General features: G+C 32.7%; 2 protein-coding genes across 2 annotated transcripts; both read left to right on the top strand.

Moving 5' to 3' along the window:
• The first annotated feature begins 229 nt into the window (after nucleotides 1-229).
• On the top strand, nucleotides 230-2249 carry LOC134701955 (complement C1q-like protein 2). Its single transcript, XM_063563069.1, has 2 exons — nucleotides 230-472; nucleotides 1848-2249. The coding sequence occupies exons 1-2, from the start codon at nucleotides 274-276 to the stop codon at nucleotides 2240-2242; spliced, it is 594 nt and encodes a 197-aa protein (XP_063419139.1). The 5' UTR covers nucleotides 230-273; the 3' UTR covers nucleotides 2243-2249.
• An 8341-nt stretch (nucleotides 2250-10590) lies between these two features.
• On the top strand, nucleotides 10591-12593 carry LOC134701962 (complement C1q-like protein 2). The gene is made up of 2 exons (XM_063563073.1): nucleotides 10591-10793; nucleotides 12160-12593. The coding sequence occupies exons 1-2, from the start codon at nucleotides 10595-10597 to the stop codon at nucleotides 12552-12554; spliced, it is 594 nt and encodes a 197-aa protein (XP_063419143.1). The 5' UTR covers nucleotides 10591-10594; the 3' UTR covers nucleotides 12555-12593.
• The last annotated feature ends 2033 nt before the right edge of the window (nucleotides 12594-14626 follow it).

The following is a 14626-nucleotide window of genomic DNA, read 5'->3' as shown; positions in this document are numbered from 1 at the left end:
ACCCCGTTGAAATGATTCAATGAATTTTTAAAAAAAAATCTAATTAAAAAGTCTTGTTTGTATTATATGAAAAAAAAATACAAATGAAATTTCTTAGAACTTAAAATGTTTTTGAATGTTATAATATCGTAGTTGAGACAACATAGGAATTGATTTTAGATTAGTTTTCAACATATATAGAGGACAGTGCAGTCGACACAAGATATTATTTCTGTAACCATCACGCAGTTTTATCCTTAACTGATAAAATAAGAAAAATCTGCATAACGAGTTATGTTTCTTTCAGTTTTGTATTGCGTTTTAAGTTTAAGTTCCGTTGTATACAGTGTTAATGTGGAGCGAGGTTCTTCAGAAAATGGTTTTCTATGGATAATTGCCAAACAACTAGACCGACTAGAAAACAAAGTCCAGGAAATGCAGAAACAGTACAGTACGGAAATTAAATCAGTTAAGGAAACATTATTAAAACAAAGTAAGTTTTCAAGAGGATTTTTCTGAACAATCCAAGTAGTTAAAGATTATTAAAAGCGTTATGTTTGGCACTTTTTAGAACTATAGACGAAGCATTCAGATTTTCACTCACTGAAGTTCACTATAATATACGAGAAAATATAAAAAGAAGTAGATGTTGTGTGAGAACTGTCTAAGTTTGGAGTCTTAACGGTATTTTTCATGAATTATTTCGATCGGCAACAACGAATGTGAAGTTTTTCTTATTCGAACTTGGAGCCTGAATGAATGAAAAATGATTCCCTTTATTTCCCATACATGTACGTTACCCTTTTACATTGAATTCTTCATAATTACATTTATCAAATATTGTAATCAAGCTTGTTCTAGACTTTTTTGACGATGTTAAGGGGTTAAATATACTAGGGTAATGAAGACATAAAACAAAATAAGGTGGTAAAGAAAAGAGAAAATTGGATCAACCAAATATTTGTTGTTTTCCTTTTTTCTTGTAATTTTTTATTTGAAATGTCTTATGACTCCTGAATTCCATTCATGTGTATCGTGTAAGGATATTTCAATATGAAATTGAGGCAGTGTGAACATATTGATTGATTTATTTATTAAAAAAATGTAAATCATACAAAACATAATTAAACAATACAACGCAAATATATACGCAATGCAAAAATAACAACATATTCCACATCTTAAGTTGAGTAGTAAAACAAATAGGTAAAGAAGTTCTGTTTAGTAACTTTTAATCCAAGGAAAGAAATATTAACGTACATATATTTGTAGATATGCTAATTGTATATTGATTGATTAATGCTTAGTAATTGATGTTATGTAATTAACTTCATCAATTGTATAGCATATACAATACATGTTACATTTTTATTTTAAACATATTTTATTCATTAAGATATGAAAAGGATTGATCAGTAGGCAGAGCCTATAAAAGCTCTCTCTGTATTTTGTGTTACATTATAAAGATCTCTGTATCAACAGTTGTAGATAGTTATCAAAAGTACCAGGATTATAATTTCGTACGCCAGACGCGCGTTTCGTCTACATAAGACTCATCAGTGACGCTCAGATCAAAATAGTGAAAAGCCAAAACATATACAAAGTTGAAGAGCATTGAGGACCAAAAATTCAAAAAAGTTGTGCCAAATACGACTAAGGTAATCTACTCCTTGTAGATAAAATGATGAACGGTCCGATTGAAAGTCAAAACAAAATCAACACCAACTCTAAATCTCTACAGTCATGAGAAATGTTGGGGTTATTTTCACAACATAAAGTACATTGTCTTTCTCAAATCGATTACTAGTACTTGGCGTTGACATTTCAAATTTCAATGATTAAAACAGTGTATTAATCAAATTTTTCAGGTCCGTCCATAGTGACGTTTCTAGCACGTTTGGTTTCACCAGCCTATGGCGCTATTGCGGGTAAAGCTACTGTAAAGTTCGAAACAATAAAAGAAAATATTGGGAATGGATACAACAGTGGAACAGGGATTTTTACTGCTCCAACCAAGGGTCTCTATCATTTCACAGCTTCAGCCAGACAAAGCAGAAGTGGATATTTGCACTTAGGAATGTTCCGAAACGGAGAAGAAATGGCTGTTTCTGTTGCATTGAATGGCAATTCTCTAACAATTGGTACAACATTTACACTTCAATCAGGTGACCGTGTTTACGTCCAGAACATATATTCTCGGGCCTCTGGCATCGTTGGCGCTGGACAGACCTATTTCTCTGGTAGTCTTTTACACAAAATGTAAAGAATATACTCATTAAATGAAATATTTGTCTTTGTTTATTTGTTTGTTTATTTCTTTCAATTCAATAAAACCAAATCAACATATGCTTATTTGTCTAGAAATGTGTTTTCTTTATAAATAATGCATAAATAACACTGTTACTATGCAGGGGGAAAAAACTTGGAAACTGGATAGAAACTATAAATTACTAAATTAATGTTACTCTTAAAATTCAGAGACTTTCTCAGTAGGGTTATTATACCAATCATAGTGCTTGTGAGCTCTGCAAGTAAATGTTTGCTTATTTTTGCAATTTGGTGAATTTTTCAATAAAAAAAAAGTTATCTCAAACATGTGTAGTTGAAACTATTTTCTATAAGATTCGTACACCATAGATTTCTGATTTCTTTCTTTATATTTTTTTTTATATTCAGACAAATATCGTAATTCAAATACTCATCATGTTGTAACTTTAATATTAAGGTATAAATAAAGGCAACAGTAGTATACCGCTGTTCAAGACTCATAAATCCATGGACAAAAAACAAAATCGGGGTTACAAACTAAAACCGAGGGAAACGCATTAAATATAAGAGGAGAACAACGACACAACACTGAAATGTAACACACACAGAAAGGGACCAAGCATCAGACAAATTCCCACGAGAATAACAAATATAACATCAAAACCAAATACATGAATTTGGAATAGACAAGTACCGTGACACGTCTTATAGCAATGTGAATTTACACTAAAAAAAAACAAGAAAACAAACGACGCAACGTTAGAATGTAACACACACAGAAACGAACAATAATATAACAATGGTCATCTTTTTGACTTGGTACAAGACATTTTAAAAGGAACAAAATGTTGGGTTGAACCTGGTTTTGTGGCATGCCAAACCTCGCACTTTAATGGCAATGTTAAATATAACATTGAAATGACAACATAATATAACAGGACTACAATACAAATAAATAGGTGAACATATTAAACAAAGAAACACATGATTTATAGATAACAAAAAGCATAAGATTTAAAATTCAATACGCCAAAAACGCGCCTCGTCCACACAAGACTAGACGACACAAGACACCTAGATATAAAATATCGAAAGTGAAAAAAAGTACAAAGTTGAACAGCACTGAAGATCAAAAGTTGAAAAAGGTTGTGTCAAATACGGCTATGTTTTTATGCTTGGGATAAGAACATCCTTATTATTTAGAACAATTAAAGCTATTGCAAACAGTAGATTTTATCAAATGAATATAAAACAGATATACATAATGAAACCGGAGTATTAACTAATTACAGAAAACTAAACCCGAATACATAATGCTAAGACCAACACAGAATATACACACCCTACTCAGTCAGTCCTCGGCGCAATAAATCATAAAAATGACGTCACATACGATGACGAAAAGGCACAACAAATACGTCACGTTTGAATTTGAAATTTCTGAAACAGCGCAAAAATGACGTCACAGATGAAAAACTATAATTCAAAAGTAAGATGGAATTAGGATAGATTTAAGATTATATCAGAACTATGTCCAGTTTGTTATCAGTCCAACTTCAAACGTAAATTATCGTGCAGATTTCGTTGAACAAAATTATATTTAATAAATGAGCGGTGATTAATTTTTCTTTTCATAACACATAAATATAATAGAAAGACGTCAACACATTAAACATATAAACTAAATACATGAATTTGGGATGGACAAGTACCGTAACGTCTTATAGTAATGCGAATTCGCATTCAGCAAAACAGTCACAATCGGGAATAAGTCACGTTTGGTAATTAAGAGATTAGACGACATAATGACAAACCACAATCTACCGTGTGGTAAAAATGTCCTTAGCTAGTTTGGTTAAAGACCCATCGTATGGATCCACCAATTCGTGATGGTGTCCATAAAAATTACGGAGTGTCAATTTTAATCTGCCCCCCTAATAACTTTGTCGGAGCAGTTTCTGCGTAAGGAGCACACTCTTGTATATCAAGTCCATATAGTGTGAACAAGCACGTGAGTAATGTATCAATTGTGATATGTAAACACCAAACGAAGGGGCAGAGGGTATGTTACTGCTGAGAAATTGGAAATTGATAATTGGGAAGTTGAAATCGTCCCGTTTATCATTGATTTTCGTGTGAAGTCGTTCATCTACGTCAATATTGAGGAACAGATCAAGGTATGAAGCAGTCCTTCTAGTATCAGTAGTATCCTTAATTTTAAGTTCACTGGGATATATGAGATGTAAGTATTGGCTGAAGTATTTCTATGATAGAACATCATCAATATATCGGAAGGTAAAATTAAAGAATTTCGCAAGGTGCTTTTTCTTTTTGTCTTTTAGAAGGTTCTGAATGAATTCTGCTCCATACGAGTACAAAAACAAATCAGCCAGCAGGGTTGCACAATTAGTACCCATTGGAATACCGACTGTCTGTTGAAATATAAATCCTCCAAACTCAACACATATATTGTCGATCAAAAAGTCCAGCATTTTGGTAATATCATCTTCAGTATATTTTCTGGATATAGTGCAGTGTGATTCTTCACAAAATGTGAATTATTGTAACCCACATTGATAGGATATGATCTAGTTAATGATCACTGCGCATTTTTTGTCTGAAAATCAAAGGTAGTGATAAACATTGGAAGATATATATATCGATAAAGTATCAGTAGTATACCGCTGTTCGAAATTCATCAATCGATTGAGAAAACAAAAACAAATCCGGGTTACAAACTCAAACTGAAGAACACATCAAATATAAGATGAGATCTGGTATAGTTTTGTTCTGATTGCATTTCATGCCATCAATTTCTTAATTGAACGGAGAGAGAAAGCTAGAATATTGTGTATCTTTTTCAGTTTAATGACAAAAAAGCAACTACACGGACATTTGATATAAAAAAGCAGTGGTTTTAATGATGCGCATCGTCTCAAAGTCAGAGTATGAAATAGTGCGCCATACCAAACATTTGATTGCAATTCCTCTGACTTAATCGTGGAGTACATTCTTTTTGATATACACCGTAGATAAATCGTCTGATGACGAACTGGGTTCGGGTTCAAATATAAATCAGGTAAATTTAGGAACGTGTTCTATCAAGTTTTTCTAAAGATAAAAGCAGTACGATAAAAAGTATCAACAAATTGACAAATGTTCCCAAATAACTGTTACAACACATCTTGAAAACAAAACATGGTTTCGTTCAATGTCGTAGCGGCTACGTAGCGCTACGTAGATTTTTGCCTAGCTGGAATCAATATCTATGTAGAAGCTATAGATTGACCACGTTATTACCGGTGACATAATCAGTCAATAACATTTTTATGCGAAAAGTTATATCCAAAGGTCCAATAAAGGCAACAGTAGTATATAGTTGTTCAAAAGTCAGAAATCTATAGTGAGAAAATAAATTCAGGTTGAGACTAAAACGGAGGGAAACACATCAACTATACGAGGACAACGACGAAACAACATAGCACTGAAGTGCAACAAAATACAAACGACAATGCAACATACATTAAAACGAACTATGAAATAACAGATGCCATATGTCTGACTTGGTTCGTGACATTTTAAGAAAAAATAGTTGGTTGAACCTTGTTTTATGGGTAGACAACCCTCCGCTCTTCATGATAATTTTGAAAATAAGGCTGAAATGACAACATTACATGATGGAATTACAGTAGAAATGGATACACAAATTTAAAATAATGATCGATTCAGTGGATGATAATACCAGGTAATGGGCTAAACGAGAAAAGAAGACGTAGATACGTTTTCCGATTCGGTTAAGGCTGTGCGGTCGTTGATACAATCAGGAACATATATATTGATATACTATTCCTAGATACATTTCAGGATTCAAAAACTGAATAGGTCTATGCAGGAACATATGTATTGATATATAAGAATAGATACTTAATCGATCTTTAAAGACTCATACATTGCTTAATGTTTGTCCAACCGCAAAGATAAATGTTATTGTCCCTGCAGATAATGACCAAAACAACATTGCTTGTATATATAGAACACAGGCAAATTAGACATTGACATATCACTTGGACACTCATAAGATACACCCAACGATGAAATTCTTAATAAGTTTAATGTTAGGCATTTCAAATTAAAATACAGACCTAGATCTCCTTTTACTATATTTGGATAGATAAAGTACACAAGCGTCCTTATTACAAACAAGGTTAAATTGCCAGGTCCTCCAAGTGCTCAACGAAACACATCTTAATCATAACATCAATTTAACCACGAACCTAAGCCGGTCTTTACAGCTATTGTAACACCAACTACCTGAGCACAGCATGAATTGGATGTAGGTACTAAATAAAACTCCAGTCTTTCCCATTTTTATTCATTTTCAGACAGTTGATACTCATTTGATATAGACTCAGGCGATACCAGGCCGTCAAATCTCATTTAATATAATCAGTCGATACTAATTTTATACACTGAAACAATTCAGAATATATAGCATAAGTACCTGACGATATCGGGATAAAGGTATTTAGTCGGAAATTTTATATATGTTTTGTATAAAACCGGTATTGATAAAAGTAAACAAACAAATATCGAAATGTTCCGGACTAAATTAAATCTGTATTTGGGTATTAGATGAAATACTTATTATACTTATGAGATGATCTGTGGTATAAAATGCTTTTAAGTAATATAAGTGGGAAAATGTACAACATTATCTTTAATATGTATCAAATTATTAAATCATGTTTATTATATAATGGTAAAAAATCAGATTTTTTCCATGCGAAAATGACGTTCGACGGGTTGAAATTCAACACCCTTTTTATTTTTACTTTTTTTAATGACTTAGAAAATTTTCTATGCCAAGAAAATGTGATTGGTCTACAAAAAGTATGCAAAGACATTGAAACAAAGTTAGATATTTATTTAAATTTATTTGCTATACTTTTATGCTGATGACACGATCATACTTGCCGGAACGGCGACTTATCTCTAGACCTCTTTAGATAAATTTAATACGTATTGTAACACATGGGGACTCAATGTGAACGTTAAAAAAACAAAGATAGTATTTTTACAACGGGAAAATTACAAAAGGATTTAATGTTTAAATGCAATAACTCAAATATTGATATTGTTAAAGACTTCAATTATTTATGGGTATATTTTTCAAGAACTGGGAGTGTTAAAACTGGCAATCTTCATTTAGTAGAAAAGGCTACTAACGCAATGTATCATGTCTTACGAAAATGGAGAAAACATAACATTTCCATTAGCTACCAAATTGATCTGTTTGACAAACTAGTTAAACCAATTAGTTTATATGGTTGTGAAATATGGGGATATGAAAATATTGACATCCTGGAAAAAGTTCATTTAAAATTTTGTAAACTCCTTATCCATTTAAAACCTACTACACCTAACTATGTTTTATATGGGGAACCACTCGGTCGATACCCCTTAATATTGATATAAAAATCAGAATGATATCATATTGGATAAGAATATTAAATAGCAAAGAAGAAAAACTATGCTTCACTGTGTTTAAGTTACTGCTGAAATTAGAAAATGATTCCACTTTAAGATCTTCATGGCTAAATTATATTTCCAACATTTTTAATGAATGTGGTCTCTCCTACATATGGAGTTATCAAAATTTTTACAATTATGATTGGCTAAAGCATACGATTAGAACTAGTCTCCAAGACCAATTTACTCATACTTGGAGTTCAAATATTAATAACAGTCCTAAAACGGTTAACTATTGCATTTATAAAGAAAGTTTTGCTTTCGAGAACAATATCAACAAGCTAAACGATAAAGACGTTTTCACTCTTTGTAGATTCTCAATAGGATCTGGTTGATGGGGAAAAACATACCCAGAGAAAATCGAACTTGTAACTTTTGTAATAGTAATGAAATTGGAGATAAAAGAGGGACGAAAGTTACCAAAGGGACAGTCAAACTCATATATCTAGAACAAACTGACAACGCCATGGCTAAAAATGAAAAAGACAAACAGAAAAACATTAGTACACATGACACAACATAGAAAACTTAAGAATAAACAACACGAACCCCACCAAAAACTAGGGGTGATCTCAGTTGCTCCGGAAAGATAAGCAGATCCTGCTCCACATGCGGCACCCGTCGTGTGGGTTGTGTGATAAAAAATCCGGTAAATAGTCTAATTCGGTTGGTCACATTCATGAAAGGGAAGGGGATTGTAGTTACGATGTAAGAAACATATCCAATATCATTAGTGAAACGGTTATTCCATAACGGTCAACCAACTCGTGATGGTGTCCGTAAAATTGACGAAGGGATAATTTTAACTTCACCATTCGGAACTCTTGATTTAATAGCTTCCTTGTGAGCAGTAACCCTCTTTCAAGAAAATCATGATAGGAAATGCAAGCACGGGAATATCGTACCAATTGGGAGAAATATACTCCGTATGCAGGTGCTGCTGAAATGTTGCTACTTAGAAATGGGAAGTTCACAATTGGAAAGCTGAAATCATCTCTACTGTTGTAAAGTTTTCAACCGACCCTTATTGTCAATTTCTAGATGTAAGTCAAGATATGAAGCCGACTTAATTGTATCTGTAGTATCCTTTATCTCCAATTCGATGGGATAGATGCGTTCCACATAGTCACCAAATTTTGAATTGTTTAGTGAAAGAACGTCATCTATATATTTTTAGTGACTTCTGTTTTCAAAGATTTAGAACTATTTTCTAGTGTAAACATGGTGAAGTTGTATATGATGGAAAACTGTATAATAATTCTTATTACACAACTTAAAATTTTGTTTAAAAAACCTTGTAAAGTCAGATTTTCAGCTGAATGAAGACAATAATTTGCATAATTTGGGTCGGAGCTCTTACTTTTATTCCATTTTTTTCCATGTTTTCTTGCCACTAGAATATTTTCTGACCCCTGGAATGTTTGAATATAATTGACAGAAGCAATGCTTTTCTCATATGCATTAAAAGTGAGCCCAGAGATAGTAATTATATAAAACACTTACCTTCCCGTAGCTGAAAATGCTCTCGAATGTCGAAGCCCCGCTTGACAGTCTCCCGAATGACCAAAACATTAAAACATCGTACAGTTCCGTTCCCACACTGTGATCGCGTGATTTACTGAAACGTTTACTGCCTCTACTACGGCTTCTGGTTCTGGGGCGTTTAAAACGCCCCTCTAAAGAATTTTTTCGAGCTTTGACATTTTTCAATTTTAAATCTAGTCTGCTGATGATATTTTGTTTTTTCATTTGCCAAGAACAGATATTTCACTAGATAGGAGAACTGTTTTTCTCAAACCGGTTAGGAAATGTGAAAATAGCGCAAACATTAGAGAAAAGTCAATCTCGTTAAGATGTCCAACGATCATTTATAAATATTTTCTCAAAGCCTATAATTTTTTTTTTACATTGATGATTTGTTTGTATAGGAAATATCATGTTCGGTGTCCGGTTGGGTTTTTTTTTTACGAATTTGTTTTATAAATTATAAAACTTATGTACTTTCTTGTAAAACAAAACTTTATCATATCAGAATCTCCATATTAAACTGTACTGCTATTATATTATTTTCTCCGCGTTCTCTATTTCGCTGATAGTTTTTCCTGTTCGTGACCTTAACCACTAAAATACTCTTTTTTTGCAAAAAAGCTAGGTATTTCCTGGCATTTGAAATAATGCCTAACATTGTTAGGCATTTTATAAACTGCTTGAGAATTAAGTCATTTTAGAAACTGCTTGAAAATTAATTCATTTTACAAAATGACTAATTAAAAAAAAAAATGCCTGTTACGTGTACATAATCATTTTCTTAATGTCATAATTTCAGTAACCTTCGTCAATATTACATCCCGTTGAAAAGATTCAATGAATTTAAAAAAAAATCTAATTAAAATGTCTTAGATATAGGAAGATGTGGTGTGAGTGCCAATGAGACAACTCTCCATCCAAATAACAATTTAAAAATTAAACCATTATAGGTTAAAGTACGGCCTTCAACACGGAGCCTTGGCTCACACCGAACAACAAGCTATAAAGGGCCCCAAAATTACTAGTGTAAAACCATTCAAACGGGAAAACCAACGGTCTAATCTATATAAAACTTGTTTGTATTATATGAAACAAATACAAATGAAATTTCTTGGAACTTAAAATGTTTTTGAATGTAATAATATCGTAGTTGAGACAACATAGGAATTGATTTTAGATTAGTTTTCAACATATATAGAGGACAGTGCAGTCGACACAAGATATTATTTCTGTAACCATCACGCAGTTTTATCCTTAACTGATAAGATAAGAAAAAACTGCATAACGAGTTATGTTTCTTTCAGTTTTGTATTGCGTTTTAAGTTTAAGTTCCGTTGTATACAGTGTTAATGTAGAGCGAGGTTCTTCAGAAAATGGTTTTCTATGGATAATGGCCAAACAACTAGACCGACTAGAAAACAAAGTCCAGGAAATGCAGAAACAGTACAGTACGGAAATTAAATCAGTTAAGGAAACATTATTAAAACAAAGTAAGTTTTCAAGAGGATTTTTCTGAACAATCCAAGTAGTTAAAGATTATTAAAAGCGTTATGTTTGGCACTTTTTAGAACTATAGACGAAACATTTAGATTTTCACTCACTGAAGTTCACTATAATATACGAGAAAATATAAAAAGAAGTAGATGTTGTGTGAGCACTGTCTTAGTTTGGAGTCTTTAAGGGATTTTTTATAAATTATTTCGAGCAGAAACAACGAATGTGAAGTTTTTCTTATTCGAACTTGTAGCCTGAATGAACGAAAAAATATTCCCTTTATTTTCCATTCATGTACATTACCTTTTTACATTGAATTCTTCGTAATTACATTTATTAAATATTTTGATCAAGGCCTTTCTAGACCATTTTGACGATGTTAAGGGGTGAAATATACGAGGGTCATAAAGATATAAAACAAAATAAGGTGGTAGAGAAAATAGAAAATTGGATCAACCAAATATTTGTTGTTTCTTTTTTTCTTGTAATTTTTTATATGATCTGTCTTATAACTCCCGAATTCCATTAATGTGAATCGTGTAAGGACATTTCAATATGAAATTGAGGCAGTGTGAATATATTGATTTATTTATTTATTAATAAAATGTAAATCAGACATAACTTGCATATAATTAAACAATACAATGCAAATATATACGCAATGCAAAAATAACAACGTATTCAACATCATAAGTTTGAGTAGTAAAACAAATAGGTAAAGAAGTTCTGTCTGGTAACTTTTAAACCAAGGAAAGAAATATTAACGTACATATATTTGTAGATATGCTAATTGTATATTGATTATTGCTTAGTAAATGATGTTATGATAGTTATCAAAGGTACCAGGATTATAATTTAGTACGCCAGACGCGCGTTTCGTCTACATAAGACTCATCAGTGACGCTCATACAAAATATTTATAAAGCCAAACAATTACAAAGTTGAAGAGCATTAAGGATCCAAAATTCCAAAAAGTTGTGCCAAATACGGCTAAGGAAATTAAATTATGAAATTAACTTCATCAATGTATAGCATGTAAAATGCATGTTACATTTTGATTTTTAAACGTATTTTATTCCTTAAGATATGAAAAGGTTTGATCAGTAGACACAGCCTATAAAATCTCTCTCCGTATAGTGTGTTACATTATAATGATCTCTGTATTAAACAGTTGTAGATAAATTGATGAACGGTCCGATTAAAAGTCAAAACAAAATCAACACCAACTCTCTAGAGTTCATGAGAAATGTTGTGGGTTTTTTTCACAACATAAAGTACATTTACTATCTTAAATCGATTACTAGTACTTGGCGTTGACATTTCAAATTTCAATGATTAAACAGTGTATTTTCAAATTTTCAGGTCCGTCCATAGTGACGTTTCTAGCACGTTTGGTTTCACCAGCCTATGGCGCTATTGCGGCTAAAGCTACTGTAAAGTTCGAAGCAATAAAAGAAAATATTGGGAACGGATACAACAGCGGAACAGGGATTTTTACTGCTCCTATCAAGGGTCTCTATCATTTCACAGCTTCAGCAAGACAAAGCAGAAGTGGATATTTGCACTTAGGAATGTTCCGAAACGGAGAAGAAATGGCTGTTTCTGTTGCATTGAATTACAATTCTCTAACAATTGGTACAACATTCACACTTCAATCTGGTGATCGTGTTTACGTCAAGAATATATGGTCTCGGGCCTCTGGCATCGTTGGCGGTGGACAAACTTATTTCTCTGGTAGTCTTTTACACAAAATGTAAAGAATATACTCATTAAATAAAATATTTGTTATTTGTTTATTTGGTTGTTTATTTATTTTAATTAAATAAAACCAAATCAACATATGCTTATTCGTTTGCATTTGTCTAGATTGTTTCCCCTTTATAAGTGAATAACACTGTTACAATGCAGAAAAAAGAAAACAAACCTGGAAACTGGATAGAAACTATAAATTACTAAATTAATGTTACTCTTAAAATTCCGAGACTCAATGATTACCTTTATCAGTAAGGTTATTATACCAAGCATAGTGCCTGTGAACTCTGCAAGTAAAGGTTTGCTTCATTTTACAATTTTGTGAATTTTTCAATAAATAAAGAGTTAGAATTTTCTTATGTTTTCGTGTTTAAACTTGTGTAGTTGAACCTATTTTTTATAAGATTCGTACACCATAGATTTCTGATTTCTTTTTTATATATTTATTTTTATATTTTGACAAATATTGTTACTTTAATATCAAAGCATAACATATCATCACATTGATAGGATATGATCTAATTAATGATCACTGCGCATTTGTTGTCTGAAAATCAAAGGTAGTGATAAACATTGGAAGATATAGGTATCAAAAAAGGTAACAGTAGTATACCACTGTTCGAAATTTATAAATCCGGGTTAAAATTAACTGAAGGAAACACATCAAATATAAGAGTATATCTGGTATAGTTTTGCCACTGCTGGTGGACGTTTCGTCCCCGAGGGTATCACCAGCCCAGTAGTCAGCACTTCGGTGTTGACATGAATATCAATTATATGGTCATTTTATAAATTTTCTGTTTTACAAAACTTTGAATTTTTCGAAAAACTAAGGATTTTCTTACCCCAGGAGTAGATTACCTTAGCCGTATTTGGCACAACTTTTTGGAATTTTGGGTCCTCAATGCTCTTCAACTTTGTATTTGTTTGGCTTTTTAACTATTTTGATTTGAGCGTCACTGATGAGTCTTGTGTAGACGAAACGCGCGTCTGGCGTATAAAATTATAATCCTGGTACTTTTGATAACTATTTACACCACTGGGTCGATGCCACTGCTGGTGGACGTTTCGTCCCCGAGGGTATCACCAGCCCAGTAGTCAGCACTTCGGTGTTGACATGAATATCAATTATATGGTCATTTTATAAATTTTCTGTTTTACAAAACTTTGAATTTTTCGAAAAACTAAGGATTTTCTTACCCCAGGAGTAGATTACCTTAGCCGTATTTGGCACAACTTTTTGGAATTTTGGGTCCTCAATGCTCTTCAACTTTGTATTTGTTTGGCTTTTTAACTATTTTGATTTGAGCGTCACTGATGAGTCTTGTGTAGACGAAACGCGCGTCTGGCGTATAAAATTATAATCCTGGTACTTTTGATAACTATTTACACCACTGGGTCGATGCCACTGCTGGTGGACGTTTCGTCCCCGAGGGTATCACCAGCCCAGTAGTCAGCACTTCGGTGTTGACATGAATATCAATTATATGGTCATTTTATAAATTTTCTGTTTTACAAAACTTTGAATTTTTCGAAAAACTAAGGATTTTCTTACCCCAGGAGTAGATTACCTTAGCCGTATTTGGCACAACTTTTTGGAATTTTGGGTCCTCAATGCTCTTCAACTTTGTATTTGTTTGGCTTTTTAACTATTTTGATTTGAGCGTCACTGATGAGTCTTGTGTAGACGAAACGCGCGTCTGGCGTATAAAATTATAATCCTGGTACTTTTGATAACTATTTACACCACTGGGTCGATGCCACTGCTGGTGGACGTTTCGTCCCCGAGGGTATCACCAGCCCAGTAGTCAGCACTTCGGTGTTGACATGAATATCAATTATATGGTCATTTTATAAATTTTCTGTTTTACAAAACTTTGAATTTTTCGAAAAACTAAGGATTTTCTTACCCCAGGAGTAGATTACCTTAGCCGTATTTGGCACAACTTTTTGGAATTTTGGGTCCTCAATGCTCTTCAACTTTGTATTTGTTTGGCTTTTTAACTATTTTGATTTGAGCGTCACTGATGAGTCTTGTGTAGACGAAACGCGCGTCTGGCGTATAAAATTATAATCC

This window comes from Mytilus trossulus, unplaced genomic scaffold (genome assembly GCF_036588685.1).
Source record: "Mytilus trossulus isolate FHL-02 unplaced genomic scaffold, PNRI_Mtr1.1.1.hap1 h1tg000373l__unscaffolded, whole genome shotgun sequence".
In the NCBI taxonomy this organism is placed as follows: Eukaryota; Metazoa; Mollusca; class Bivalvia; order Mytilida; family Mytilidae; genus Mytilus; species Mytilus trossulus.
Note: the sequence above shows the minus strand (reverse complement) of the source record. Positions and strands in the feature narration are given on the sequence as shown.